Source organism: Dunckerocampus dactyliophorus, chromosome 14 (assembly GCF_027744805.1).
Source record: "Dunckerocampus dactyliophorus isolate RoL2022-P2 chromosome 14, RoL_Ddac_1.1, whole genome shotgun sequence".
In the NCBI taxonomy this organism is placed as follows: Eukaryota; Metazoa; Chordata; class Actinopteri; order Syngnathiformes; family Syngnathidae; genus Dunckerocampus; species Dunckerocampus dactyliophorus.
The window spans coordinates 13809966-13837810 of NC_072832.1; the positions used below are offsets into that span (position 1 = coordinate 13809966).

The following is a 27845-nucleotide window of genomic DNA, read 5'->3' on the forward strand; positions in this document are numbered from 1 at the left end:
GCACAGAGAATAAACGCCCCCTCTGGATGGCAAGGGAACTGCAGCTGTTTCTTCATCATTCACCACGTCAAAGAACACAACGCAGAATTAATTTTTAGCCAGTGTCAGTACAGACCGGCTACACTTGTTTATTCCTCTCAGCCAGGTCACGACATGGAATTAAAGAAATAAACGTAGTTAACAACATGGTTCATATACAACGGGATTTTTAACTCCTGAAATTTTGTTTCAAAACTTTGCTGCTCCCACTCCCACTCTCAGCCAGCATAGAAACGGACTGAGCAACACCGTAACATCCACTGGACCGTCAAAATAAAAGCTCGGTATCTTGAAAAAAAAAAAAATCAAAAACAACTCATTTAAATAATAAGAAATCAAAATAAATCACAGAGTAGGGATTTTTGGCGGAATTAACCCATAGACAAAACATTTCCAAAATAATAGTTTTTCCTCATCTATTACACATACAGTTAGGGAATCCCCTGCTGATTTTGTAAGTTTTCCCCCTTACAAAGACATGAACGGTATTTTACCAGACAGAATATCGACACAAATTAAATTAAAAAAAACATAAATTACAAGTTACATATTAATTGTTTAATTGCTTGAAATAGGTATTTGATCTACCACCAGCCATCAAGCAGCGCACATAAAGCACACAAATTAGTTCTGTCCCTTCAACACAAAGCTTGATGAAAAGGAGACCACTGTTGGCTCAATTACTCGAAAATGGAAGAAACTCTTTGTTTTAGCAATTTTTCCAATTCAGATATTATGCCTCTTTTTTTTTAAAGACAAACGAGCACAAAATGACAGTGACCATGCTGAGTGGAGATCTGCTTCGTCAATGAAGTACAATTAAATGTTGTAGAATCCGAAATGTCGTACAAATGTAATCAAGTATCGCACGCCCCCTTTCATTTTGTTCATGTAGCTTCAGTATTGATGATTGGAGTTGGAGACGCTGAGGTAAAACGTGTCACAGTCAATTGTATTAGTATGAGTGCTGCTACCTGGTGGACACACCTCATCATTGCAGCTTAGGTCCATACCTCCCCTAGGCTTTCTTGAGTCTCCAGCATTTCCTTGAAGAACCCGAGATGATGCTGCCAAAGTATGCAAAGTGGCCACTTGCAAAAAAGCCCTCTCCCTTAACAAAAGTCTCCAACTCAAAGTATTTATGAGCTCATGAGCACAAGTGTGAACCATAATCAATTTCCATTTCACTTCTCGTAGATGTTTGTTTACATTTTAAGTGGAAGCTTGAATGAACTTTTCTTAACCAAATGATCTATCATTCACCAGTTTGTTTGTTTCAGGCGAAAACAGCAATGTGACGTCGCGGACGACAGAGAGAAGGCCTGCATTAAAAAGCCACCAAATGCCTTCGTAATCTTCAGGAAGGAGCGGAAGCTGAAGGTCATGGCTCAGTTCAATATCCGTGACAGTGCTGTGGCCAATAAATTCCTAGGTCACATGGTGAGTCTTCACGCCAGTGGAAATGAAAAGGTATAGAATATAGTAGAACTTTTTTGGGATGCGTCTCTCCAGACATTTGGTGATCATGGGTGTTAAAGGGTAGTAGTCATTCAACTTCTGCTAGCATGCTTTAAGCATGTCACAGCTAACGTTGACTCTGCATATGATGGCTCATACAACGAGCTGCTACCAACTTATTTTGTGTCTGGCAGTCCGGCACTCGAAAGTTACAAGCTTCTGTTGCAAGAAGAAAGGGAAGGCACCTACTTTGAAAGTCAAAGTAAAACAGGCAATGAAACATGACGCTACCTTTCTATCGGTGGAAAAAAAATGAATTAAAAGCATTACAGGCAGTTCTAGGTTTAAGACTTTTAGTGGTCTCCCAAGAGCAAGGCAGACTCCCCTGATGGCAGTGCACCCAAGAAAAGGTACCATAAGTGAAAACAATTGTTGGTAACTCCTCATTAAGAAAGGTAGCTATCGGCTGTCCCAGATTACGACATTGGCTATTTTGCATATTTTTAGCATATGATGTTTTGAAAAAAACGTAAGAGATACAAACAAGTGAGTAAAAACACCTTAATTACATTAAGAACTACTAATAAACGTGATTCTTGAATTGTTCATTCAAAATTGGCCATCACTTAATCAAAATAAAATAATTTTATTATTTTATCTCAGCCGGTTCCTCTCAAAGTCTAGACCACATAATAACTGCATCTGGACTCCACCTTTTATCTTTTATAGATCCCACTCTGTAAAATAGGGTGAGGCATCACGCCTCGCACATGTGGTTCATGCATGCGTAGAGCGCCACTATGGTCTCAGGGTGCCGCGGGAGCTGACTATATGCACTGACTGCTTGTGACTTGCTTTGGGGGCGGGGCAGACTTCTCAGCAGCACCAGCTGCTGCTCAGAACAGAAACTGCAGAACAATACGTGCTTTCACTTTTAAGTCCCCAAATACCAGAAAACTCTCCTACGACGTCAGGAAAAGTCGCCAGATTTAGCAACAAAGTCGCCAAGTTGGTCACACTGCCAGGGATGTGAAACTGGGCATTGCAAAAATGCTCAGAAGCCGCATGGCCAGTACAAACCACTCGCCCATTGAAACCATCATCAAGGATAAAGCTCCTATACTTGAACATGTGCAAGGATCTGCTCCTATGAAATCAGTAATATTATTACGTCTTTATTATTAGTTTTGTTTAACATTTTGCTGTATTTTATATGACCTTTGTGTGTGTTGTGTACAGTGTGAGTGACTTAGGTTTAAATTTTAAGTTCCCACTACCTCTCACACACAAGCTGGTACTGGAAAAAGGAAAACAACCGAGGCAAGAAAGTTTTCAAGGTGAGCTATAAAGGTAAACACAAAAACACAAAACCCTGCCCTGGACTCCAAAGGGTTAATGAATTGAATTGTACTGCTTGACTGAAATGTGGAGATAGTAAAGGTAATTGCATCTATTTGAAGTTATGGTGGTAATGAATTGAGGCATTTTGGATTCTTTTGCAAGCGCTATTTGAGGTTATACAGGGAACAACACATAGGGAACAGTTAAATCAGGAAACAACTCAACTCATACAGTAAGAAAAGTAACATTGGTTACTAGAAAACAGGCACACAAGTGAAACGACACTTTTCCAGCCTGGGAGGTGCTCAAACCCACCACACATTCAAAGATGGCAAAAAATCCTACTTTTCTGAGGGGTCGATTTTCGCCCGTTTTTTCAGTGCCAGCACTGTCGCGAAATCGCATTTTTTCAAGTTGCTGAAACCACACTTTTCCAGCCCGGGAGATGGGCCAAACCCCCCAGACATTCATCGGTGGTCCCAGCAGGACCCAAAGATGGCAAAAAAAAAGACATTTTTCCTGAAAATGGGAACACTTCTTTCCGATGAATCGCAAAGGTACTATTTAAATATTCCACCAAACTTCAAGGCCAGTTTTATCAAACACAATTAATATTGCTTGCTTACACTTCTGTTGTCTATGTGAACCTATCCACGTGCTCCAATGAGGATGACCATTTCAGGCCATAACAATGACCTGTGAGCCTTGAAATCCATTCCCAGTCTTCGCTGATACTGAGTGGACTTGTGTTGCACCTACCTAAAAAGAGTAAGTGAACGTTGCCAAAGCAGACTGTCATTCGATTTAAAAATAAGTCTTTTTTTTTTTTTTTAAGATTGTTTTATTAATATTTTTTGTACATGGCAAACACAAAGAGCAGCAGAGGACCACATGTTGAGTGTGTTTCTGTGTACAGTAAGTTGTGTGTAGAGCAGCAGAGAGCAGGGGGCAGGCCTTCTTCCTCTTCTTCATCAGGGCTGCACCACAGTCACATGATCGACTTGACGTTTACTCAGCAAAATCAAAGATAAAGAAATAAGAATAAAACAAATCCTTCCTGATGCTAACACTTGGCAAATGATAAATTAATTTGAATATTTGGATGGTGTTCATTTCATAAAAAGATCAAAGCAGCTATCCTTCCATTCATTCAGTGAGATTTTTCAGCCTCTAAACATTCCACTGAAATGAAATTCTTCCCCCCTCCACTCAACTAACTGCCCACTCGGGTAAACAGTTTAAAAGTGCCATACGGTTTGGTACCACCCCCACGCCCACCCCATTCAGACCCCACCCATTTGTTAAAAAAAACAGTAATGTTCAATGCCTTTTCACAGGTCTCTTCACCAGTGAGAACAACAAAGGTGTCAATAATTAATTTACAATATTGTTTATACAAGCATGAATGCAGATGTTATTCTTACATTATATACACAAAGTTCATCGGTACATAAAGAGAGGACTACTGAATGGATTCTGTTCCTCACTTTAACTCCATGTGCCTTCTGCCAAAACTTCTACTTCTACACACTTGTGCGCTTGCAAAGTCCAAAAGTCACAAATGCTGTGTTCACTCCTCATCCGTACACACCTGAAACAAAAACAAATTATACATTTAATACAAAACGCAGCAACACACAAACGCAACCGCATCCACTGCTCGTTCACGGCAATATGTGTGTTTATGTAGGAGTCTCAAATGGTCTCTTCTTCTCTGGCAGCCCAGGCGTGTGTGAGATGTTTCAAGAAGTGGCATTACAATGCACACCGCCACCTACTGTCCGGAGGTATAATGACCAGCTACATTCAGAGACAGTAGGAGCCAAATATGTTTAAATATCTTGTTTGTCCAATAGAGGGCGCTGCTCGGCTGAAGTATATAAACAAGGTGTTGACCCGTCAGGCATACAAGTTCTGACAGCATGAGAGTGGAGTTATGTGTGCAGTATATACATTTTGTTGCCGTGCTACTGTTACTATGTGGAGCTTTGGGACTTTGTGCACATCTTGATGGAGACGAATAAATGGGTGACACTGCAATCAAAGGTGACCCTTTGGATTTGTTGTTGCACGCTACAACAGGTACCACATTCGCTACCTAGCACGTCATAACCAAGCCAACTACGAATCAACACTTCATTAACCAATGGTCCCATTATAATGTGTTTATGAGTGAGGATGGACAGGTCGTGCTATATATAGTATCTAAAGGGTGTAGCAAAAAGAGTAACTCTCCAAAAAGTTGCCACTAAAGTTAAAAATGAATATTTTCATGAAATTTCTTTACTTGCATATGTTGGTATGGACATCACCCTTCGGTCCATACCGAAATTGATTTCATAATTGCATGCATGACCCAACACAGGCCTGTTTTCCGGTGGGCAAAAAAAATAATAAAATCCTCCAAAAAATTGAAGCGTTAAAATTTCAGGAAAAGTCTTAAACTGTGATGCAAAATGAGAATTTTTGTTCTTCTACGCTGCGATGAGCCCTTTGTTTCACGCTATTTGCACTGGCGTAATGGATGTACGTTTTTGTCAACTTAGTCCTCAACATGACGTCCATTTCTTTGGATGCACAGTTGCGCTCCCCTCCGCATGTCCTGCACTGCTCGCCTGATCATTCCCCTGTGCCTCCGGAGGAGACGGCCCCACAGAAAGAGAGTACAAATTCATGCTCATTCAATATTCGGAGATAATCGTCACCGTTTGTTGTTGCGGAAAAAGTATCGTCCAATAATTAAACCATTTCCGACAAGGCCGATCCTGTCGGAATAATCTGGGTATCGTAGCGTAGAAGAACAAAAATTCTCATTTTGCATCACAGTTTATGAAATTTTAACCCTTACATTTTTTGGAGGACATTTTGTTTGCCCACCGGAAAACAGGCCCGTGTTCAGTCATGCATTCAAATTATGCAATAAATTTTGGTATGGACCCAAGGATGATGTCCATACCAACATATGCAAATAAATTAATTTCATGAAAATATTCAATTGTAACTTTAGTGGCAACTCTTTGGAGAGTCTACCTTCTTTTGATACACCCTATATAAGTGTCGGGCCGCCAAATTAATGTATGGGAAACACTGCACCTTGACAAAGGGGTGGTCAAGCAGCATGCTCGCTGTCCAGCGTCGTTTAGGTTCGCTCTCCAGACAGTGGCCCAAGAAGTCCTTGCCCTCTGTGCTCAGCTTCTCCGGGATGGGGGGTTTGTGGCCCATGCCCACTTTGTACATGATCTGAAAGTTGTGCTCATACTCATGCCAAGGTCTCTGCACATGAAAGGAAAACACACATTGGAGCCGTACATGCTGATACGAAAACAAAACTACTTTGACATGAATGTGAGACATGTTGCCATTCAAGTGTCTGCACATGAAACTGCAAAGAGTTTGTTTGTGAGGAGTCCTTACCTTTCCTGTCACCATCTCAATGAGGACGCAGCCTAAACTCCAGATATCTGCTGCTCTTCCATGACCTTCACCTTTTGCCCTCGTGATGACTTCAGGTGCCATGTAGGCTGAATAGGAGTACAAAATGAATATACAGGTTTGACTGACAATGAAAAGCATGTATAGTCATCCCTTATTTATCGCGCTTAATTTGTTCCAGAACCTACTGCGGAGTAAGAGTCAATATTAATAAAAAGGAACATTCTCATAGTTAAGAGCATAGAAACCTTGTTTCTGACATGAAATAACACCCCTGGAGTCACCTTTACACTCCTATTATTCTTTTACACCACATTGCTCAACTGTAATGCGCAGGATACGGGACCACTGCAAGGACACAAGAGACAGCCATGGCTTTAAACACTAGCAAGCTAGCGAGCTAACTAGTTAGCCTCCGCTGTGACGAGAACACTACATATACCTTGGTCTTTCAATATTTTCTGAGTAATAACACGCCCAGTCAAGTACAAAACAGTGATCATTTATTAATTAATACATTCTTGAAAAAACACAAGCCAACAACGCTAGGGATGACTATCTCCAAATTTGGTGAACAATAAGCAAGGACATTTGTCAGGTGTTCCCCAGAATTTGTAGATAATGTGCTTTTCAGCAACAATATGGGAAATGCATGAAGATGTCCAAATGTCCAGTGGGACATATTATGGTCATCAACAAGTTATCTTTGTAAAAGGAGGAGCTCATTAGCTTGTGCAAGTGTACGTAATGTCACGGTTGTGAAATAATGACGCGAGACTGTCGTCTTACCGGCTGTCCCCAGAGTGCTGTTGACCTCCCCCGGCATGGTGTGAGTGTTGTTTCTTAACTTGACTGAACAGCCAAAGTCACCCAGTTTGATGAGGCCAGAAGACGTCAGAAAGATGTTGGCTCCTGCTGAGACAGCACTACTGTGAGGAGGAGGAGAAGGGAAAAGGTGTGGCAAAAAGGACACTGACCCTTGATGTCTCTGTGGACAATGCCGTGTTCATGGAGGACGTTGATGGCGGTGGTGATCTGTTTACTGTACAGCCTGATGACGTGCTCCTGCAGGCCCAGTCTGGACACCTCCTCCAGCGTGCCTTCGTCACAGTACTCCATGAAGATGTACATCTCCTCCTGAAGGGGGGCACCACAGCCGGTTAAGGCATGAAGGGGTGAGGGGAGACTGGTGTGTACGTCCTACCCTGTGGAGCTCCACTCCAAAGTAGCGCACCAGGTTTGGGTGCTTAATGCCTTCAAAGATTTTCAGTTCGTCTGCAGTCTCCTTTATGGTTTTGTGGTCGTTGGGCTGAAATCTGATCTGATGACAAAGAAGGAAAATGTGTTTTTTTAACTGAAACATTTGGGATTAGATTGTAAACCAAGAGCGCTTGATCCAGCCCATCATGTCATTCTATTATTAAAAACTCAGAAACTCATGTATTTCTGGCAACCTGCCACAAGTTAATGTTGACCGCCACAGATCCATGTAGCACAACCTATCAAGAAGTCTTTATGTTTATGCCACAGTTAGAGTGCAGCTCTGTGGGAAATACTGTACAGCAACCATTTTTAAACAGCACTTCCTCCAAGGGACAATACTAGAGAAACATAGTTTTAACGATAGTTTAGAGTAGTACGTGATATCGATTTACTGATTCAACACACAGCCATTGTTGTCTAAATGTCTGTCCTTGCTGGGCTACAAACCTCTTTCATGGCCATGAGCTCTCCAGTGTCCACATTGATGCATGTGTACACTTTTCCATACTGACCCTCACCTGTTGACAAATACAACACAGCCATGTCAAAACATTAGCATTTTCATAACTACAAAAATATCTGTAAAAAAAAAAAAAAAAGTCTGTCCGTACCAATTTTGTTACCCCTCTGCCACTTGAAGGTGACTTTCCTGAGGCCGACGTGCATGACATTGTCGTAGGACTTGGGCGTGTGACAGACCTGGCCAATGATGTTGCGTTGCTTCATCACGGCGTAGCGCTTGTCTTCAAACTTGCGGATGGAGCGACGGACCGCCTCCAGCGGGCTTTGCCGGGCTCCTGAGTCTGATGTGGCGGGTGAGAAACGGAAGGTAGAGAGATATAAGGGTGCACTTAAACAGAAGCAGTTCTATCGTACCGTGCCGCTTCACAATGACTCCCTCCCTGCTGGCCAGCACTCCCTTTGCCCTTCTGCATGTTTGTGTGTGTGCCATCATTTCATAATACAACACTGCCACTCAATATGAATGGTCCTGGAATGAGCAAAATTGACTTTTTTTAAAATGATGTTCTAACAGCAGTATGTATCCCTAGAGACTCAACTGTTTGCTCCATTTTTATTTTCAAACAAGATTTTGAAGTTCCGTCTTTTCATGACTTCATGGAGGAATAACCTCCTTCCTCAGGGACATGATACCACATCTGACCTGCCCCTACCTAGATGAGCCCATCACTTCACAGAAGACAGCGTTGTAAAAAAAAAAAAAAAAATGTCGGCTTTGTTGGCTCAACCCCTTCCTCGTTCGCTGGGGACATGGAACGCTCATACCGGTCAAACTAACCAGACTTTAGGTGTGCCAAGCATGGTATGGATTGTCTAGTGTCGAGTACATCCTTCGTCACTGCAAAGATGTACCATGGTCTTCCTGTTCAACTCACCTTTGGATTGGCTGATGAAGGTGCGGAGCTCCCAGCTTCTGCGTGTGGTACTGTTGGAGTCGCCCTTTGGATAAGAAGGTTCTGAACGGAGAGAGGAAGAGAGAAGGGATTTAGGAAAGGGGGCAGACTACTAAGAAGAACGTGGATCAAAGTAAGCCCACCTTCTCGGTCATCTGTGGGGCTTGAATGGCGGCTCAGCGACTTGAAATTTGACAGACGGTCGTTCTCGTGGAAACTGGATCCCCTTTAAGGACAAAGTAGGAGTGATTCAACAATGGATATGCGCTCAAATGTGTCATACTTCTAATGAATGACCACAAAACACTGGCACAATATTAGGTACAGCTACACAATCTAAAGAGGTTACAGACTACAAAATATTTTTTTGTTGCAAGTGTGTCTATTGTTCATTGGCCGGTTAGTGCATAAAAGCTACACCAGCCTAACCCATGTGACCTTTCAAAGCAGATGCATTCCCACTAATCGTTCACCATGCAGTCAGACAGTTAAAGCTGGAGGGAGCGGGCACCAATAAGACAAACGTATCTAATGGCGGTGCAAGAGTGGCATCAAGAGCAAGAGATTCATGCTCTAAAGCGCTAAAAAGCAGAATGTCACAGCCTTAGTTCTTTTAAAGGGTTCAATTTTCACACAAAAACACAACAGCATTCACTTCCATTGACGCAATGCATGACCTGCTTTTCTCACCTGAACACGTTCTGTGCCATTTGGAAAATAAAAATGTTCTTGTAAAAATAATTGTTTTGGATTAATATTGAGTCTATCACCTTCTTACACCTTTATTATCAACGGTCATTTTAAGGGCGCAGTTCATAGGTCAATTTAAAGATGTGTTTGAATGTACAGTACAGTAGTACCTTTTACTTCATTTCGAAGGAAATGGGGCAAAAAAACAAAAAGCGTTCATATTTCATTTGAGGATATCTTCACGTTTTCTTTGTGCCAGGTAATTACAGGGTACGGGGGCTACCTGACGTCATTGGGGGCGCTGCCGGGTGCTTTCATGTTGCCATGTTCCCCCTGGCCCTGCGGGATGGGCCGAGGGCCGTTGGGGAATAGCTGATTCCGGAGGTCGCAGGGAAGACTTCGAGAGCTGCGTGGTAAAAACAAACAACCTGAGGAGTTCTACCTTCGAGAAAAGCGTCGACTTTGGTCGGATGTGCACGTACATGTGCGTGTTTGTGTGTGTGTGACTATGAACGTGGTTCACTCAAACACATACACACACACTTACGTGAGCACGCACACACTCCTCCAGCACAGCATTAGAGGTCAAGAGAAGCAAAAGCAGCGAAAAGCAGCCAAGCCTCGCAAGAAAAGACTAGAAACACTTATTTTAATCACCAACCTGAACCCTTCAGCATTGGGGATGAAAAGATTTGGATTTGGTGGGTCACTGTGACAGCGAGGGACTTTAACAGGCCGAGGGCTATTTCTCGGGGCTGGAAAGAAAAAGAAAGAAATGTTTAGCCACGAAACCTGAAAAGGGAAATATATTTGTACTGACCCTAGACATGACTTCAACAAAAAAAAAAAAAAAAAGATACATTTAAATAAAAACTTTAAATATATATATATATATATATATATATATATATATATAAATAAATTACATACTTAGGTGAGTAGTAAAGACTAGTGGAAAAGGTTGTATTTTAGATTGCAATAACTACATATAACTACATGTATAATATGTAAATGTTTTTATTATAAATTGTTTTTCTTTTAAATGATAAATATCAAAGGACAGCTGGACAGCTCTGACGTAAATAGACAAAGACACGTAGATTAGAGAAAAACAGTGAGCTGTATTATTACTAATATACACTATATTATCATAACAGTGGTTTATTTGGTCTCAAAAAATGTTGACAATAATATTTTTGCATTGTTTTGTGACTCCGTTAAATAAAAAAGTCTGTCTGGTGATATTTTTTCATTGTGCTTTTCTTAAATTTAATGGTAAAATCTTGTCTCGTCTCGTTTTCATGGGCCCAATCTTGTGTATCGTTTCGTCTTGTGAGTTGGGTGTCTCGTCACACTCTAATCTTTTGCGTAATTCACGCATGCCACACCTCTTTGTTATGACGGCAGATGGCGGCGCAGCGTAGCGTCCACCCACAGTTTGACGCTCTTTTAGAACTTTAATCTGACATGCACACATCAACAGCAGTCCGATTCCAACACCATATACCGTATGTATCTCCAGCTCACAAACACGTCTGTCATTCTCCACCACAATCGCGTGAGGTGTATTCACTGACACTCAGAATCTTCATTACGCGTGTATAAATAAATAGAAAGACAAAGAAAAACGATAAGTAGATTTTCTTATCAGCATTTATGTGTGCTTGGAAATCCCAGAAAATACATTCAAATCATGTCAATTCAATTGAAATAAATTACATATTGTCTTTGAACACAACACGTCATTGCTCATAATAACATGGTTAACATTTGATTCAAATGTTCTGCTATTATTAAAGAGTCTAGTGCTAGTCTGCAAACTACCTTTTAGCTTTTGATTTACATTTTCAGTTCATTTGGAGTTGTTAGAGCGCACAAATATTTTTAATCCTGTCCTGTCATTCATCTTTCTCTCAATAAAATACAGAAAAAAATGGCCATATTTCAGAATGGTGATTAATCATGATTAATTCATTTAAAAACTGAGATTAAACTGATTTAAAATGGCAATCATATGACAATCCTAATTTATACAGCATTATTTACTGATAAATTGTGGGTGCACGTTAAATTTGTTTGTTGGTTCAGGATTAATTTTATGTTTAATGTACACCATCCATTTCACTGCATCATCATAGCCAATCCCTGTTAAAAACAGGCAGAAAAAAGTTGTCGTTTGCAATCTAATCTTTGACCTCAGCGACCAACGACAGCGAAGATTCATGGGGACAAATGTGATGGAGTCATATCAAAAATGTTGTTTTTCAGCAGTACAATGTGTCTGACATGTGAATGGAAGATGTGCTACTATTTAGTGATCATTTAGTGATATTTAGTGATCAAACACACATCCTGAAATGGAAGCGGCATCTCACCAATGTACAAGCCTGTGACTGGGCTGTGAGGTTTTCCGATCACGTGTCCGATGCATTCATTCATCAGTGCTTGTAAATTCTAAAAAAAATAAAAATAAAAAATAAAATCAGCGTAGGTCAAAAATGACATTGCAAGCATAATCAGATGATGAGCTGCAATAACTTTACCAGGAAGTCATCTTCTGGTAATGCTGATATGAACGCAGGTTCAATAGCCTGAAGGAAGTCAAAGCCCTGAGTCGCCCACCTGTGGGAGTAAGTTGCACAATTCCTTTTCTTTCTGGTCTCAGTTGCAATTTGTGTTATTATTGTTGTGTGGTGTTGCCATGGCAACATGCTTCACAAAAGCTCTCCACACATCACATTTACTGTGGCGTTATACGATTCAAAATATTAGCAACCTTTGTAGTTATTGGCTTTGTTAACAAAAAGTAGCTCGGAGTCAAACTAACTAATCAGAAAAGAAAATTGCTCATTAACTCTTTTTATAAGGTTTATGAGAGTGAATAACAAGTTGGAAGCCGTTTAAAGTTCAAGGGAGATAAGGACACTTGACTGACTTATTCATTACTGGTCCACTTGTTTCTATTTTTTTTAGCAAAGCAACACATTCTAACTCCTTAAAGGCTTTATGTGAGCCCTGTCCCTGTGCAGTAAAACAAGAAAGGTCAGTATGTGATTAATGTCGTCAGATGTTGGGAGTGCACAGTAAAATAGTCAGAGGCTTACAATACCTAGGCTTGGTGCCCCGGCCACTCTCGCACTTAGTCAGGACATACGTCATCCACTTGCGGGCAAAGGCAATGTAGCGCTCGCCGATCCTCTGCCTGTACTCCCCTGACATGAGGCGCACCACCTCCTTGTGGTACTGTGGACAACACAAGGCATATAGATATATGATTGAATGAAATGAAACTGTCATTGAATCAACTGCATTACTGGGTTTATTATCATCTCTATTAAGAGTGGCATAATTCCTGTTATTACGCCCTTCCGACACTTCATCTCTTTACCTCAAAGGCAAAGTTGTATCCCTGGATCATCGCCTCTCTATAGTACTGCTGCAGAGTGGCCGACTCGGACTCCTCCACCTCGGCCTCAAACTCAGACGTGAACATGTACTCCACCCGATCAATGGCCGAGCTGATCTTAATGCAAAGCTGCAGGGCTTCATCCTGTGTTGGGTGACATCAGTAGCAAACGTGCAAGAGCGTGAGAGCATGTACAAGACAAGGGGAGAGAAGAAATGACATGTTTGGTTTGCCGTGATTGGTCCAATACATTTAACGCACATAACACAGTGGGACCTCTCAAGTAAAATTCTGAGTTCAACCAAAATGATTGGAAAAAATTAGGAATGCTCCGATCGATTGGCCACCGGTCAATATCGAACGATTTCCATAAAAAAAACACGCCTTTCACAGTCGATCACAAAAAACGATCAGCGTGCGGCAGCAAATCCTACATGTCTGCCGTGTCACGGAGAGTTGCCAAAAAATTGACACGTCTCATATTGATCTTGACACACGTTACGCCAATCGATGCCAGCATGTTTGATCACTCTCTTAACAAACCTATTATCATTCCACTATTGTTGCATCTTCGTTTACACACTTCGCTGTACTTTACAGTGGCAGCAGCTAGCTGCTAATGTAATAGTTTTCAAACTCCAAATGTGACTTTTTACCACAGTGACATTTTGTTTTTGAAAGAAGCAATGCGGTTAGTTCAGAGTTTGTTTTTGTCCCACGGGGGAGCCACAAGTGGCTATCACGTTCATGGGATACATACTAACTTTTTCAAGTGTCACTGAACAACTTTACTATCTTGTTGTCATTATACTAATTGTGTCTTGTCCTCAAAACACTTTGTGTGGTTGTTTAATGAACATAAACACATAGTACAGTAGTGTTTCCAGCCTTATGATGGTGATCACAGGGTCTCCTATCTCGCTTAGCTGTCTCTCTTGAGTAGCTCACAAAGGCTCAAAGAATATTTGCTTCAGCTCTTAGTACAAGTAGTTTTTTTTATTATAACTGTTGACTACAGACGTTATGCCTTTATATAATGACAAATGACCACAAAATAACATACAGACCACAATGTTATCTGCCTGGTAAATAAAGTGGTGTACAACTTAAATGTTGCCAGTCATAAATAAAACACAAATAGTTGACAGCTCTAATAGTGATAAAAGTTGGACACCCCTGCAACCTGGATTTATTCTGTTTTAAGTTGAGCAGGACAGACTTCTACATAAAAAATATATGTGTTTATATTGTTTTATTTGGAGAATTTTGTTATCTTGAGCTAAAAAATCATTATTGAACAGTTTATTTCCCATGTATTCGTATTACGCCAAAACATGCATCAAATTAAATTCAGGTTTGTGTCAAATAGTACAAAAATAGTTTCACACGAATAAAGGCTAGAAAAGACAATCCACCCAAACGTTTATTTTGTAATAATTACCTATTTGCCAGTGGCCCTTGGAATTGTCTAACGGCACCCCTGACCCATACCAAACATCACAAATTAAATGAAAAATGTACAGTTAATCCAAGTGATCAGTATTGGCCGATCTCACTCATGGATGATCGGTATCGGAATCGGCAGCACAAAACCATTTTAGTTAATTTAGTCATTCTTATTCTTGGAAATGCTTAACTTGGGCCAAAAATACTTTAAATCATCTATTTGACTAATAGGCCATATTCAATCATCAAACAGTGATGACTTATGAATGAATATATTTTTGAAAAAACGGGATGAGTGAAACTGCAAAATTTGAAGCTCGATGTGGTAAGGTACACTAGGAGTAGACACTTTTTAAAAAAATTTTTTTAACCAAAGTGAAGGTAGAGTGTGTCATTGTTTTTACAATTTACAGTGGCCACCTTTTTACACTTGTATGACCATTCAGGTAAAAAAAAATAAAATAAAAAAAAAATAAGTGAGACACATGAGGCTCATCTGTTGCATTTTGTTACATCTTTTGTCAATAAAATAAAAACTTACGATTGTTTGTTTGTTTTTTTTACATTTGAATATCAAGAGTGTTTCGCTTCTTTTTACACTTGTATAACAGTTAATGTTAACATATTGCTTAGCGTATTAGCTCCTGCATATCCACAAAGACCTCTGCAATATGACTCCTATGGCTCAGCATTATTCTGCTCAATACTGTCATGGAAACAGAAGGTCCTTCAGAGCGAGACATTTAAAGAACAACAATAAACCCATGAATAGATTATTAATTTTCCCCAAGAACAATATAATACCTTTACTCAAATGCTGATCATGTCTACTGCTTCCTATGGGAAACCCGTTAGAGGTTCCACTGTATGATGAGATGAAGTGATGCCACTGCACCAAGCAGTAGATATAAACAGAGCAGATTAGCGTGTGCGTTTCAAAGGTTGCAAATCACAGATTGTGGTTATGTAAGCACCTTCAGCTCCTCCAGAGCACCGGCGATAAGAGGCTGACTGGATGTTTGCTCACGGCTAAGAGTGAGCACATCCTCCATGGACTGCTGGACAGCCTTCCGCTGAGCTACCAGATGAGCCGACTGCATCACAATCATGAGCATGTTCTCCACCTGTAACCACAGTGAGAGGTATTGAGAAAGGTGCAAGAACGTTCTTAGGAGATGTTTTACAGATGAGTGGCTACATACCTTCATGGCCCTCAGAGTGTCCACCGTTTCCATTTGAGGAACCAGTTTGAGCAGCTCTCCGTCCCACCGAGTCCAGTCAGAATCAGCCGTCAAATCCCCGGTGCGGTGCTTGCTCATCAACAGGTAGGCCTCATCCTCAGCCATTTCATCTGGCTCCTTGGAGCAATCTTTACCCGCAGCAGCATTGAGGAGCTGCAGGATGAGAGGCCTCTGAGCCAACAAGCCAAAGGGAACAAACACCTGCAGCTCCTCCAAGCCGGGAATCTGAACCTGAGAGTGGAGAGAGTCGTGCTTTTACTTCCCAACACGACAGGAAGATCAGAAGTGACAAATGTGAACCGAAACACACCTTGACATAGCTCCTTTTCTTTAGAGCCTCTAGGAGAGACGCCACCCCGTTAGTGATGCTGAAATCAGCAGCAACCTCCAAGTCCTGCAGCAAAAGGAAGCAAGCAGGACAAGGCGTCAGAACACACAGATTGTGCACAGTCACTGTTGTGGCAGCTTTATGGCTTTAAAGCAGCACTGCAGACTCTCACCTTGCGAAGCATTTTGGCAAAGCCCAGAGCCTTGGATGCACGTTCCCTGGCCTCGTGAAACAGCTCTTTAAGTGACCGACTGGTCTCAATCACTGACCGCCTTGGAGGATCACAAAGAATGAGGCATAACAAAAACAAGCATAAACATTGACCAGCAATATCAAAGCTACCAGCACAATCACATGAGATCTAATAAAAGAAGTGTCTTTGTAAAGACTGCCAGAGCCAATATGTTTATTATTGTTGTAGTTTGCAGCAGTATAGAACTGTACTGCATCATATTGAAAGCTGTGTCTTGCACATACAGGTAAATTAGGTCATCAAACTATTAGAAACAGCTCTCAGATATAACACAGGGCAGTTGTACATCTATTTTTGTCTCATGTTGGTGTACCTAATGTTGTGGCCAGTCAGTGTAATTCCCCTTTACCTGATCTCATCTGAGGCGGTGCTGTCGTCAGCACTTTCCCAAAATTCATTTCCACTCTTTTGTAGCCCAGCATCAAGGAACTCTCCGGTGGATTTGAGCAGCATCCCGGCAATGTCACTGCAAAAGACACAACAACAAAAAAAAAACCCTCTTCAGTACCATATGAATGATTTAAAGACTTTAAATGGGTGCACGCTGACCAGAAAAGCTTCCCAGACTGGGCCTCCCCTCCACGGATGTAGGGGGTGATGTCCTTGGTGAAGTGCCACTCCTCCTCGAGCAGGTTCTTTAGGCTGTGAGAGGCCTGAGGCAGCTGCTGCAACATCTGTATCCAGCTGTGCATGTAGTCAAAGTACACCTGAAATGCATACATGCAGCGTTACAACACAAACGTTTTCATTCCCAAAGCTCTCATGTTCATGATGGTAAACAGTGAGTAGTGGCGCCTCATACCACAAGCATCTTGTGCAGATCCTCCTCAAACTCGTCAATGTTGGCGTTGGTCTGCAGGCCCTGAGCATCAGTGACAACGCCGCGCAGCATGAACTGATAGTACTGCTTCATAAGGAGGCCGCCTTTGAGAACCTCCTTACATTCACGCACCAACTGCAGGACGCATATGGTACGTAGACATGAAGATGTTAGCATGAATGGCATTACATTGGCATTGATATGTTTATAAAATAAATGGCACGTCTCAAGAGTTTTTGGTCTTGGTGGCACTGGAGGTCGACAGCAAGACTGGATAAACATTGTGAACAAAGGAAAGTATTTTCTCTCATCCCCGTTTGCTACTAATTCATATCAGCTTGCCTGTTTGATACTCAGTAGTGAAGGTTCTCCAGCAGGTCTCTGCTCCAGTCGCAGCTTGAGGCACTCATGGATGACATTGAGGAGAACTCTGCAAAGCACGAGGAACGCCGGCCGGAAGGACGGTAGATCCATGTCCAGCAAATCTTCCCAAGACACTTGGTCTGCCCCGAGTTCTGGGTCGGCCGAGCCGCTGCATGAGCCCTGGCGTGACAGCTCTGGCAGGTAGTCATTGTACAGCATCGGGTCTGGGAAATCGGCAAACTGCAAGGGGAAGACAGATAAGTTTAAGCTTGAATCCACCAAGCCAGGTAGGTTATTATTACTTCTGCCAAGCTTGAAAACACCCGGGCGAGAGGTTTGCCTAAGTGATTCTCATGAAACTTTGTGGAGCGGTGGCACATGCACCGAGCAAGAAGCCATTAAGATGTTGGTGGGATGGAGCTGTGGAGAATTAATTTCACTTTTCACCTTAACAGCCTGCATTAGGGCCGTGCAGCTATTACACAGGGGTGCTCACGCTTTTTGAGCTTGCAAGCTACTTTTAAAATGACCAAGTCCCAAAGATCCTATTATAATACCTCCTATTATAAACACAAATATAAATGTGTAATATATTTACTATATTTATAAATATGGGTATTTATGCACGTTGTACATGTATATCATGGGTAAACACCTTCTCAGTATGCAAGTTGCAGTATAAAGTTACTATAAAACACACACATATATCAAATCTAACCGGTAAACTTTGAAACTGCTACACTAAATACTAATGATTAGCATTTCACGTTCATAGTTTCAAAGTTTACAGCAGGGGTGTCAAACTCATTTTCATTGAGGGCCACATCGCAGTTATGGCTGCCCTCAGAGGGCCACTTGTAACTGTCAGTTTTTATGAATCTAAATATGAATATAACCTCATAATGTTACTACGCAGTTGCCCATGCATTAGATTATTATATTTTTTCTAACAAATTGATGGATAACTTGCTTTGAAATGAGAAGTGGAGTGAGAATGTCATGGTGACAAGCAGACATTCAAGCATTTGTTTTTGAAAAATGCTTGGAATATCTTGCTGCATGATTAGATAATACTGACGTTTAGAAGAACTGCATGCAGTACAGTTTTTCTGTCGAAATGACAAAATACATTTAGGGCAGAGGTGAAGTGCATTATTGACATGTATTATTCCAAGGGTTTCGCGGGCCGCATAAAATAATGTGGCGGGCCACGTCTGGCCCCCGGGCCTTGTGTTTGACACCTGTGGTTCACAGGTAACCAAAGTAGTTGACTTCATTCAGCAATTCACAGTTCAATTCAATACTGCAATAAAGATAATTACACATCATTTCTCAATAGTTGTGCACATAACCTGAGAAGTATGTCAGTTACGTATGCTATGTAGCATTCATTATACACACAGTTCATGTATTACGTCCAGTTAGCTAACTGCAAATGCTAGCATTTGCTATCAAACATTACAGATACACAAGAAGTAATGCAGGCAAAGTCAAGGCAACATATTAAAAAGGTTTCTGCGATGGGCACATTTTCCAATTATTCATGAAATAATCGTTATAACTGGCGGAAATGTACAAAACCCGCATTTCTAGTGGAGTTCGGGACACAAAGCAAAGCCATCGAACAATTGACTTTTTCTACGTAACTAGCAGTTACAAATGAACAGATGAATTTTGTTATAGATATTGGCATCTTACCGCCGAGTTACTTTATTTGTAATCAGAATAATAAAGATGAAAGTTGCATCTCTGTGTGTAGCTCGAGACGTCCGCTCACCACTTTATCGTTGTCGCGGGAGGAGCGCCAGCGACTCACGACGGGAGCTTAATGTCAGCTGACTGATGTTAGATGACATCTATGACGTGCAAGTGAACAGGAATGTTTGAGCTTTAACTGTGCTATACTGAGTGCTGTTCTAGTGTCCTCATTAGGGTTTATCTGGTTTACACAAAAACGACCTAATCAAATCCACAAAAAGAAGTGGGACAAGAAAGAACCCATTACTGTCCCATTTCTTCCCACGTGCTTAACATTGTAGGCATTTTCCTTTCCTTTTCAGACATAAAGTGCAAAGACATCAATAAAGGTGTACATTTTGGTTCTTATCCACGTTAGCACTGTTTGAGCTTGGCTTGTGTTAGTTTTTATGGACTCCACTCAGCAGTTTCCAAAAACTGGTGTAACGAAGTTGCCTGCTTCAAGAATAGAATAAGCCTTCATGGGTGTTGCAATTGGGAAATTCAACTCAATCTCTTCACAGTGCCTCAAATTGCAGTATTGCATTAAAAAAAAAATAAAAATAAAAAATCAGTGGTAGCTAAACGATTGGCCACAGTAAAAAAAAAAAAAAGTAATTGTTTCGAAATACTCTTTTCCACTTGCTATTTAGTATACCGCAGCAAATACATATTGCAATATCATTGCTACTATTATTATTCATCAGGCTAGGAAAACATGGCCCAGTAGGATTCACATCCTCCAGGTGTTGATGATACTATACCTGTAAATGCACCATAAATGTTGTTGTACCCTAACATGATTTAAGTAGAAGTTTTGTAAAAGTAAAAATAATAGCATTTTCCAAATATTGAATATAATGTAATATAATAAATAATGTATTAAAAAATGTAAGTTCAAGTTGGATTCTGTCTCACCTCCAGTGCAGGTGTGTGGCAGAGCAGGGCTGCCCTGGACCTCTGTAGAGAGCGGTCCATCAGTTTGTGCAGTCTAAGGATCAGTTTGCGCAGTCCCATCTGCTTCAGTGCTTTATCCACAAAGGGCCTGTAGATGGCTGTGGGGCAGAACACGCCTCCTCCTCCCTGTGTTTCTGCACATCCCGACCCTGCCGTCGGGAGAAACTCTTCCTCTGACAACAATCGGGCAAATTTGGGAGTCAGAGTGGGAGACAGCTCTCCCTCAGTTAGAATACATGCCACCGTCTCCTCCTCTTCTTCTTCCTCCTCTGCAACCCTGTCCTCCCCGTCGCTATCCGCCGTGAAAGTGGCGGTTGAGTTGTTCTCCTCGTCCTCCTCGTTCTCGTCTTCATCGTTGCCACGGGAGCAGCGGGGGGACGGGATCTCAAAGACGGGCCAGCCGATGCGAGATAGGTCACAAAGGCCCAGGACGGTGGCCATGACACGCAGCTTTTGGTTGAGGTCCTGAGTGATGTTGAGCCACAAACAGAGCGCCTGCACTCTGCCCTGGAAGTCTCGTGCTGCATACTTTTCATAGTCCCTTTGCAAGGCTTGCAATGAGGGGTACAGCGCTTCCACATACTCCAGCAGCTCCATTACCTGCTTGACCTGTTCAAAGGCCAACCGCTGCCTCTGAAGGTGCTCCTTGCAGTCGGCGCCTGAACCCAGGGGCTCTGCAGCATTCATCCCAGTGGACGGGCAAGCACTAAAGCCCCAGGGATCTATTCCACAGTGGTTGGTTTCCGCTACAGCTGGCTCGCGTTTATCTTTACAGTCTAGATTTGGGACAGCCCTAACAGTCTGGCAGTCCACATGAATGGTTTGGGACCCTAAACACTGGGACTGTCTGAGGCTGAGGCTGTCATACTTCACCTTGAAATGCAGCACCTCGTTGATGAGGTCGGGGATGGCCTGGCGGGCCGTGAAGAGGAAGAAATCCTGGTCGCTGATGGAGCGGCGTGCGTGCCAGGCCTGCAGCTCCAGCCAAATGACTTCATTATTGTGCCCCATGAAGGCCATGTTCTCCAGGCCTCGCTGCTCCTTCTCCTTGCGCTTAGAGGACATGGACGTGAGCTTGAGCAGCAGCCGCAGTGTCTCGAAGAACTTGAGGCGGTCCGCCGGACAGTCCGTCCTGGAGGTCTGGCGGTGCGTGCGGGCCATGTGGGGCATGGACACGGGGAGTTTGCAACTGCTGCAGCCCAAGCTCAGGTAGTGCTTCCTGGGGTCCATGTTGAGGGCGCCAAGGGGGCCTGATTTGGACAGCGGGTCCAGCATGAAGGTCTCAAAGGTCTTTTTGTTGTCTCTCTCTGTGGAACGGAGAGTGGCTCTCTGCTTCTTGCCCTGCTTGTAGCTGTGCTCCTCAGGCTTCTCTGCCGGCTGGAGGCTCTCTTTCAGGACAGATGGGCTGAGGTCCGCTGAAACACAGAACTATTCACTCAGTAAAACCAGACAGACCCTACAACACAATTATTGTTTGTGATGAATATCTAATTTTTCTCACGCTTGCAGGGAGAACGTCCACCACTCCTTGACTGGCTGTTTTTCTGATGATGTTTGCCAGACATACGTTTCATCTGACGGGGTGTGTAAGGCGGTGATGTAGCATACAGGGGTTCCTCTTCCTCGCTGGGCGAATCCCAGGATTCCTCCGCCTGAGAGTTCTGCCGGGATTCATCTTCCCGTGGGTTGCCCTGCCTGTTAACATTTATGTTGTCATTTAGAGGCAAAAAACTGTCAAACTATTCACAACAGGTTATTCACGCTGACATTTTTTATAATAAGAAGAGCTGCCTGAAGGCCGAAATGAACAACAAAGATGCTCTTTGGCTTTTTTTTTTTTTTTTTTAACAGTGATTTCCACAATGTCAAACCAGGAGAACCACAGAAACATGTCCAAGGTCAGAAAGTGCTGGAATGTTTGCAGCCATACCAGAGTGCGCAGCAAATCTCTCGCAATGCCACATTTGCAAAAAGTGAAGCTGCAATGAATGCGCACTGCTCCCCACAGCAGGCTGACGGCAGACTTGTGGTGTCTCCTATGGAGCCTGACTGGCTGTCTCCCGCTGCACAGCAGCCATGCATGTGCATGACCACAGCCCTTTAGACACACGCCAGCAAAGCTAGGACGAGCAGACGTTTCATTATACAGCGCCTAACTTCCTTTTACATGAAAAAAAAAGTTAAGAATGCTAACACTTCCATTATCTCCTATTGGGGGAAAATACTTTCTATATCAAGTTAAATCTAGCATCTGTGAACATACTGTGTTCACCTTTCCATGTTCCACTGTAATCTACCGAGTCATAGATCAAGCACGAGGCAACCATTGTGGCAGCTTTGTCAACTGAGGTGTGTTTAAGCGCATGCATACACATTGTTGACGTAAAAAAGATGCTTGTTTTCATGTAATTAAGGTATCAATACTCGGCTGTCAAATGTTCAGACATAGAGCTAGCCTGACAACATACTTGTAGTGATTTGCAGGGCATGTAAAAGCATAGCAATCACTTGAAACCCTTCTATCTTGGCGAGGGGGAGCAAAGGGAGAAAGGGAGTGCAGGCGGCACGCCTTGAGACAACAATGTCAATCCTTTGTTACCTGATGCCTTTCTGAGTTTTTTTTTTTTTTTAATAGGATTAGAGAGAAAAGGTTGGATCGTGTGACCCCGCTGGCTATGACAAAAAGAGAATGGCGGGGAGGAGTGCTATGCAACCTGGTGGCTCTGCATGCTGGTCACCATGTGTCCCTTCATCCATCATCGGAGTGAACGGCATTCACACAACACGTGCCTGTTTATGTGGACACAGTGGAAAGGGGTGGGGCTGTATCACTTTCGCTGTGTGAGTGTTTAAGAGGGGGAGCGGGAGGGGGTTCATCTGGAAATCACTTGCTTAAACTAAAAGAGGGCGTGCGGCTTTCTACGGCCCCATCTGCCCTGCATCACAATCTGCACACATGCCCAATGGGAGCCCCATGGGAGCTGCTGTGGAACTACCACATGACAGACAGACCTGCCGCAAATCCTGCAACTTTTGCATCAAGTAAACCAAATGCAAACACATCTTCAGCACTGCAGCCCTGAAATGAAGAGCGAGTCTTGCGGAGAAGAAGAACAGTGGCGCCTTTATGAGTGCATTGTATGAGAAACTGTGGAGGGGCTTGTTCTGCAGGAGCAGGAAATGACTGCACGAGAAGCCACAGTAAGCAATCTGTGGAGTCACAATAAAAGGCATTTAGCACGTCCAGAGCCCCCATCAGTGCATCTTGCAAAAGCACAGGGGAAGAACGTGCATAAAGTAAGCAGGTGTATGAGAGATATGATGATGATTTAACCAGGAACACTTTTATTTTGCAAAGTGCAAGAGAGTGAGGACAGGAATAGTCTATGAATGTGAGAGGGGAGGGGGCCGATCACTTTTTTTTTTTTTAAAGACACACAGCGTGACTTAATCACTCAGGAATGACAGCAACACCAGTGACGCCATTGCTGCCGCCTTGTTTGCTTGCTTGACTGCATGCACACAAATTCCTCTTTTGGATACTTTTTTGGTGATGGAAGCCACTCAGAAGGTCAGACGCCCGTGTGGCCTACTGTCTGCAAGTAAACCATCACTGCAGATGGCGTCTGGCTGCTCTCAATAGCTCATCTGATGGCTCATTGGGCCCCCCCATAAAGGCCAGTGGAATGCTGCATCCCCTGGGCAGAAACACTTTGTGCATAATAAACAGCACCAAAATCCAGCCTTTTCTGCAAAGCGACTGAAGCACAGATACCAAGGGCTGCCAGATTCAGTTGAAGGGAGGGGTATAGGGGTGACCTTTGACACTCAACCATCCACACTATTGTACCAGGAAGGGGCACTCTATTGTATAGTACCGACACGTGGCCCGTGAGGCCCAGCACTGAATAGCACACAGCTGTTTAGTGAGCACGCTTGCTCACAATGACCAAACTAAAGGGGGCTTTTTTTTTTTTTTTAGAGAGAGATGGGGGGAAGGAAAGGAGGAGAAGTTGGCCTGATTTGAAAAAGCACGCTTTCTCCTAATTAGGACTGGCATAAGTGACCCTTTGCAGGCTAAATACAGATTTTAACACCCCTCCACACTGTAAAATAGATGCTGGCTAATAATACATGTCCCCCAGGTTAATATGAAAAGTACAAACTAAAGGTAATTACAGAGGAATAAAATCCACTCAGTGATGTCTATTCCAGAGTCAAACTGTTGGCATTATTAACAACGTAAAAGGCATAGATTTAAGTCATATTCTTAACGGTTATACAAGCATAAAAAGAAGCTAAAAGCCTCAGAAAAAAGCTACTGCATGCAACTCTGAAACAGACCATAATGATTATTAATTAAATTAATTATATAATTTATAATTAAATTGACCAAAAAAAGCTTCAAAAGTTGCATAAAAACACACAAGCATCAAAAGACATCATGCATGATGTGACGCATCTGAGCATTTAGCTTTTTCTTTGGCTTTTAGCGACACGTATTCTAGAGATGTTGCGTCGCAGGGCTTGGAGGTGACAGCCAGCAACCACGTGAATGAGAAAGCAAGGTGGCTATTGCTAGCTAATGTTGTTATGAAACAGAGTGTCAAGAGTTACATTGGGGGTTAACTTCTTTTTACACCACTTGTATGACAACTACCCCACCCGTCTACATTTTTGCACTTCTGATCAGATCCCGATACCTGAACTTGGATACTGATACAATTCTGATACCAGAGCTCTGTTTTAATATGCAGCAACGCCAAAAGACAGTCAGTGTGTGTGTGTGTGTGTGTGTGTGTGTGTGTGTGTGTGTGTGTGTGTGTGTGTGCGCGTGTGCTGCAGTGCATACAACTAAGTTTGCCGATACTCTTTTGACTATGTTTGCTGATATTTTTGAGGTACGTTTCCTGACATTAAAGTACAGACGTGGCTCATGGATCGTAAATCTCCACAGGTGGTATCTGCAATTTCCAATACGTGAATTATGCTGGTATCGGAACCCAATACCAATACTGGATCGGATCGGCCCCATCCCTACTGACAATATTAAAAAATGAGATGCTTCTGCACAATTGCACTTTATTATGTTCTCCTTATTCGTCACTAAAATGTCCTTAAAGAGTTGTTAGTGTTGCTTGAAACAGTTTGACCCTGGAACAGATACATTTACTTTACATTCTAAAAATAGTTTGAAATTTGCACGCACTTACTAGTGCATAAATCTCTATGGGAATGCAACACGTCCATCTTGGACCGATTGCCACCCCTTGTTGAAGCACACCGCACAGATTCAGCAATCACATTTTCGTCGGCTTGCAGAGTTGGGGAAAAACAATAAACACAAAGAGAACTCGACCCCACCCTTCTGTGCAATAGCTCCACACAGCCAGGAGTGGACCTCCCAGACTCTCCTATATGCAAATGCACAACAAATACAAAGCATGCATGACAACACAAGTCTGCATTAAATAGACAACAAAATGAGAGTGGAGCAAGAGGTCACATGATGACCTATACAACTATATGTGTAACTTCATGTCGCGTCAATGACATACTTGCACCGTGAAGGCAAAGTTGTCCCACCCCTTCAAAGACTATCTCACAATCAGGAGTGAAACCTTCAAGCTAATAATAAATATTGTGCATTGAGCAGTGCGATACTAATTTATGATCTTACACACCAATCCCCATTACATATTGATTGCAAAGATCAATTGTTTGAAGTAAACAACAGATGAGAGTGACAGTCTGCACACAGTTCTCCCAAGCAGGTGTAGGCAAAAGGGATTGCAGTTAGTAAATGGGAAGAGGAGGCTCCATCTGCACTCCACACACTGCCTGTGCTCCAAACAAACGCAGCCTTTTAATGAGCCGTAGCCACCAGTGTCTGCAGTGCTGTCGGCTGCTCTCCACCAGCGCACAGAGCTATACCACATCCTGAAATCTCAGGAATGCTAGTAGTGACCATGTCTACTTTGAGACACAAGACATTACGCACCTCTGTTCGTGCAACGACAGCATTCATTGTGGTAATGACAATATTAGGAGTATAAGCACTTCCTCTATTATAAAGATCCAGCCTTTGAGGCCTGTCATGTCTGCCTTCATTGTCATTTAATTCCAGAGCAATGCAGGCACAACACACACACACACACACACACACAAACTGTTCCTGCACACTGTGCACCTGAGAGGCCACTTCAATGAATTTTAGGGAACCAAAGACCACATTTTTAGTCTTCTTCAAAGACATGAAATCACTGAAGTGTGTAGGCATACTGTAGATTTGTGCTCATTATAGCAAGTGTTAACCTCCACCCACACACTAAACAAACATGGGGGGGAGGTGGGCAAATGTTTTCATGTCAACTGCTTACAACTTCCAGTAAGAACACGCACCATTGTCACATCAAGTTGTCCATTGTCCTTATGCAACTACATAAATAACGCCAGTACTGCACAATCATTGAGCTGTTTTTGTTCACTTCGGACAGCAAGTGACTACAACACCATCCATATTAAAGACAAAACGGCAAAACAGTTTGCGCATGAACTATGACTTTTTTTGCAGGAAACAAGAGGAGTGGAAAACAAGCACGGAGAAGACATAACAGCAGATTCCTGGCGCTCTGTCGCCTGCAGTCAGGGGCAAACTACGAAATTTCGATTACATTTAACAATAACATCGCCACCGTCTACTTATGTGCATTTTTATGCAAGAAAAAGGCCTTCAGTGGCATTGGGACATTTGTTGCTGCACATTTTCATGAGTCAGCTATGTTAGAGACGTAGCACAAAAAAAGACGTATAATGCATTTCATGTAAAACTCTCAAGTAAACATGCACACTATGCAATGCTGCACAGGACAACAACATAGGCGCTCAGGCGAGCTAAAGGATTAACAACGCAAAACAGAGGAAGAAATGCTAGCTAAAGGCAAATAAGTTAATATAAATTTTAAATGCATGCTCTTGTGATCAAATGTATAAACAACACATATTCAGGGCTCCGCGTGATAAAACTGTAACTACTTTGTCAGTGTTTGTTAGTAAACTTGTGAACAATAAATAACAAGCTAACACTGGTGGTTAGCTAGCTTGCTCTCTAACATGTTACAGTCGTTCGAACAATTACCTCCTCAGTTGGAGTGCATTTTGCTTCTTTTTTGCTTTAAAATCTAACAGTAGCTCCCGGAATACGCGCGATAGAATGTTGCAAAAAGTTTGCAACTCTACTGTTGCAAAAGCAGCAGCTGAACTGCACGCGTCTCACAATTTGACAGGAAGTGACTTTCTACGAGATGCGCTCGCGCCAAGCAGCCGAAGGCAGTGTCAGACACGGCTCACAATTTGGCAAGCGCCGAGTGCTGATGGTGTAGTCTCTGTTCAACAGATTTCGCATACCTGCTGGGCTTGTAGCGATCCGGGGGCTCCATTGCGAGAAAGCGGCGTCTTATTCTTCGCCGTGCATGGACTAAACCATGTCTAGGCAACAGCGAACGGACTTTGCACCGTTAGATTTTTGCACAGAAGACAGATATTAGTCTCTTTGAAGCACTTTCGATCCGCCGGCACAGTGGACTCTCGCTTGTGCATATGCCGTCGCCATCTTTCCAACGTTCATTGACGAGAGGAGTGCCACTGACGGCTATT

The 27845-nt window shown here is 42.6% G+C and overlaps 1 protein-coding gene and 1 long non-coding RNA gene across 4 annotated transcripts; one reads left to right on the forward strand and one right to left on the reverse strand.

Moving 5' to 3' along the window:
- Positions 1 to 2736: 2736 nt before the first annotated feature.
- LOC129194207 (uncharacterized) lies at positions 2737 to 4870 on the forward strand. Of its 2 annotated transcripts, XR_008573714.1 has the most exons (4): positions 2737 to 3395; positions 3507 to 3606; positions 4560 to 4625; positions 4695 to 4870. It is a non-coding gene; the product is annotated as an uncharacterized LOC129194207 (long non-coding RNA). The 2 variants fall into 2 exon arrangements; XR_008573713.1 differs by having other exon boundaries at positions 2737 to 3606.
- Positions 3646 to 27845, reverse strand: map3k4 (mitogen-activated protein kinase kinase kinase 4). 2 transcript variants are annotated; one of them, XM_054799246.1, is made up of 27 exons: positions 27597 to 27845; positions 21691 to 21884; positions 20151 to 21604; positions 17475 to 17735; positions 17115 to 17267; positions 16862 to 17019; positions 16662 to 16778; positions 16232 to 16331; positions 16042 to 16125; positions 15693 to 15962; positions 15465 to 15614; positions 13027 to 13188; positions 12748 to 12881; positions 12182 to 12260; positions 12014 to 12092; positions 10300 to 10393; positions 9922 to 10044; positions 9092 to 9174; positions 8931 to 9011; positions 8145 to 8336; positions 7981 to 8051; positions 7475 to 7591; positions 7248 to 7407; positions 7060 to 7182; positions 6253 to 6359; positions 5932 to 6111; positions 3646 to 4429 (listed from the first exon to the last, which is right to left on the reverse strand). In XM_054799246.1, exons 1-27 carry the CDS (start codon positions 27626 to 27628, stop codon positions 4409 to 4411), a joined length of 4779 nt encoding a protein of 1592 aa, XP_054655221.1. In that variant the 5' UTR covers positions 27629 to 27845; the 3' UTR covers positions 3646 to 4408. The 2 variants fall into 2 exon arrangements, with proteins under 2 accessions (XP_054655221.1, XP_054655222.1); XM_054799247.1 differs by lacking the exon at positions 9922 to 10044.

What these genes read in the sequence shown, in the direction of transcription:
- map3k4 (XM_054799246.1), bottom strand. Translation starts at nt 27,628, where the DNA reads ATGGAGCCCCCGGATCGCTACAAGCCCAGCAG. An exon ending in GGCCGGGGCACCAAGCCTAG is followed by an intron (nt 12,261 to 12,747) that starts GTATTGTAAGCC and finishes TTACTCCCACAG; the next exon opens with GTGGGCGACTCAGGGCTTTG. An exon ending in GCAGAGGGGTAACAAAATTG is followed by an intron (nt 8,052 to 8,144) that starts GTACGGACAGAC and finishes ATTTGTCAACAG; the next exon opens with GTGAGGGTCAGTATGGAAAA.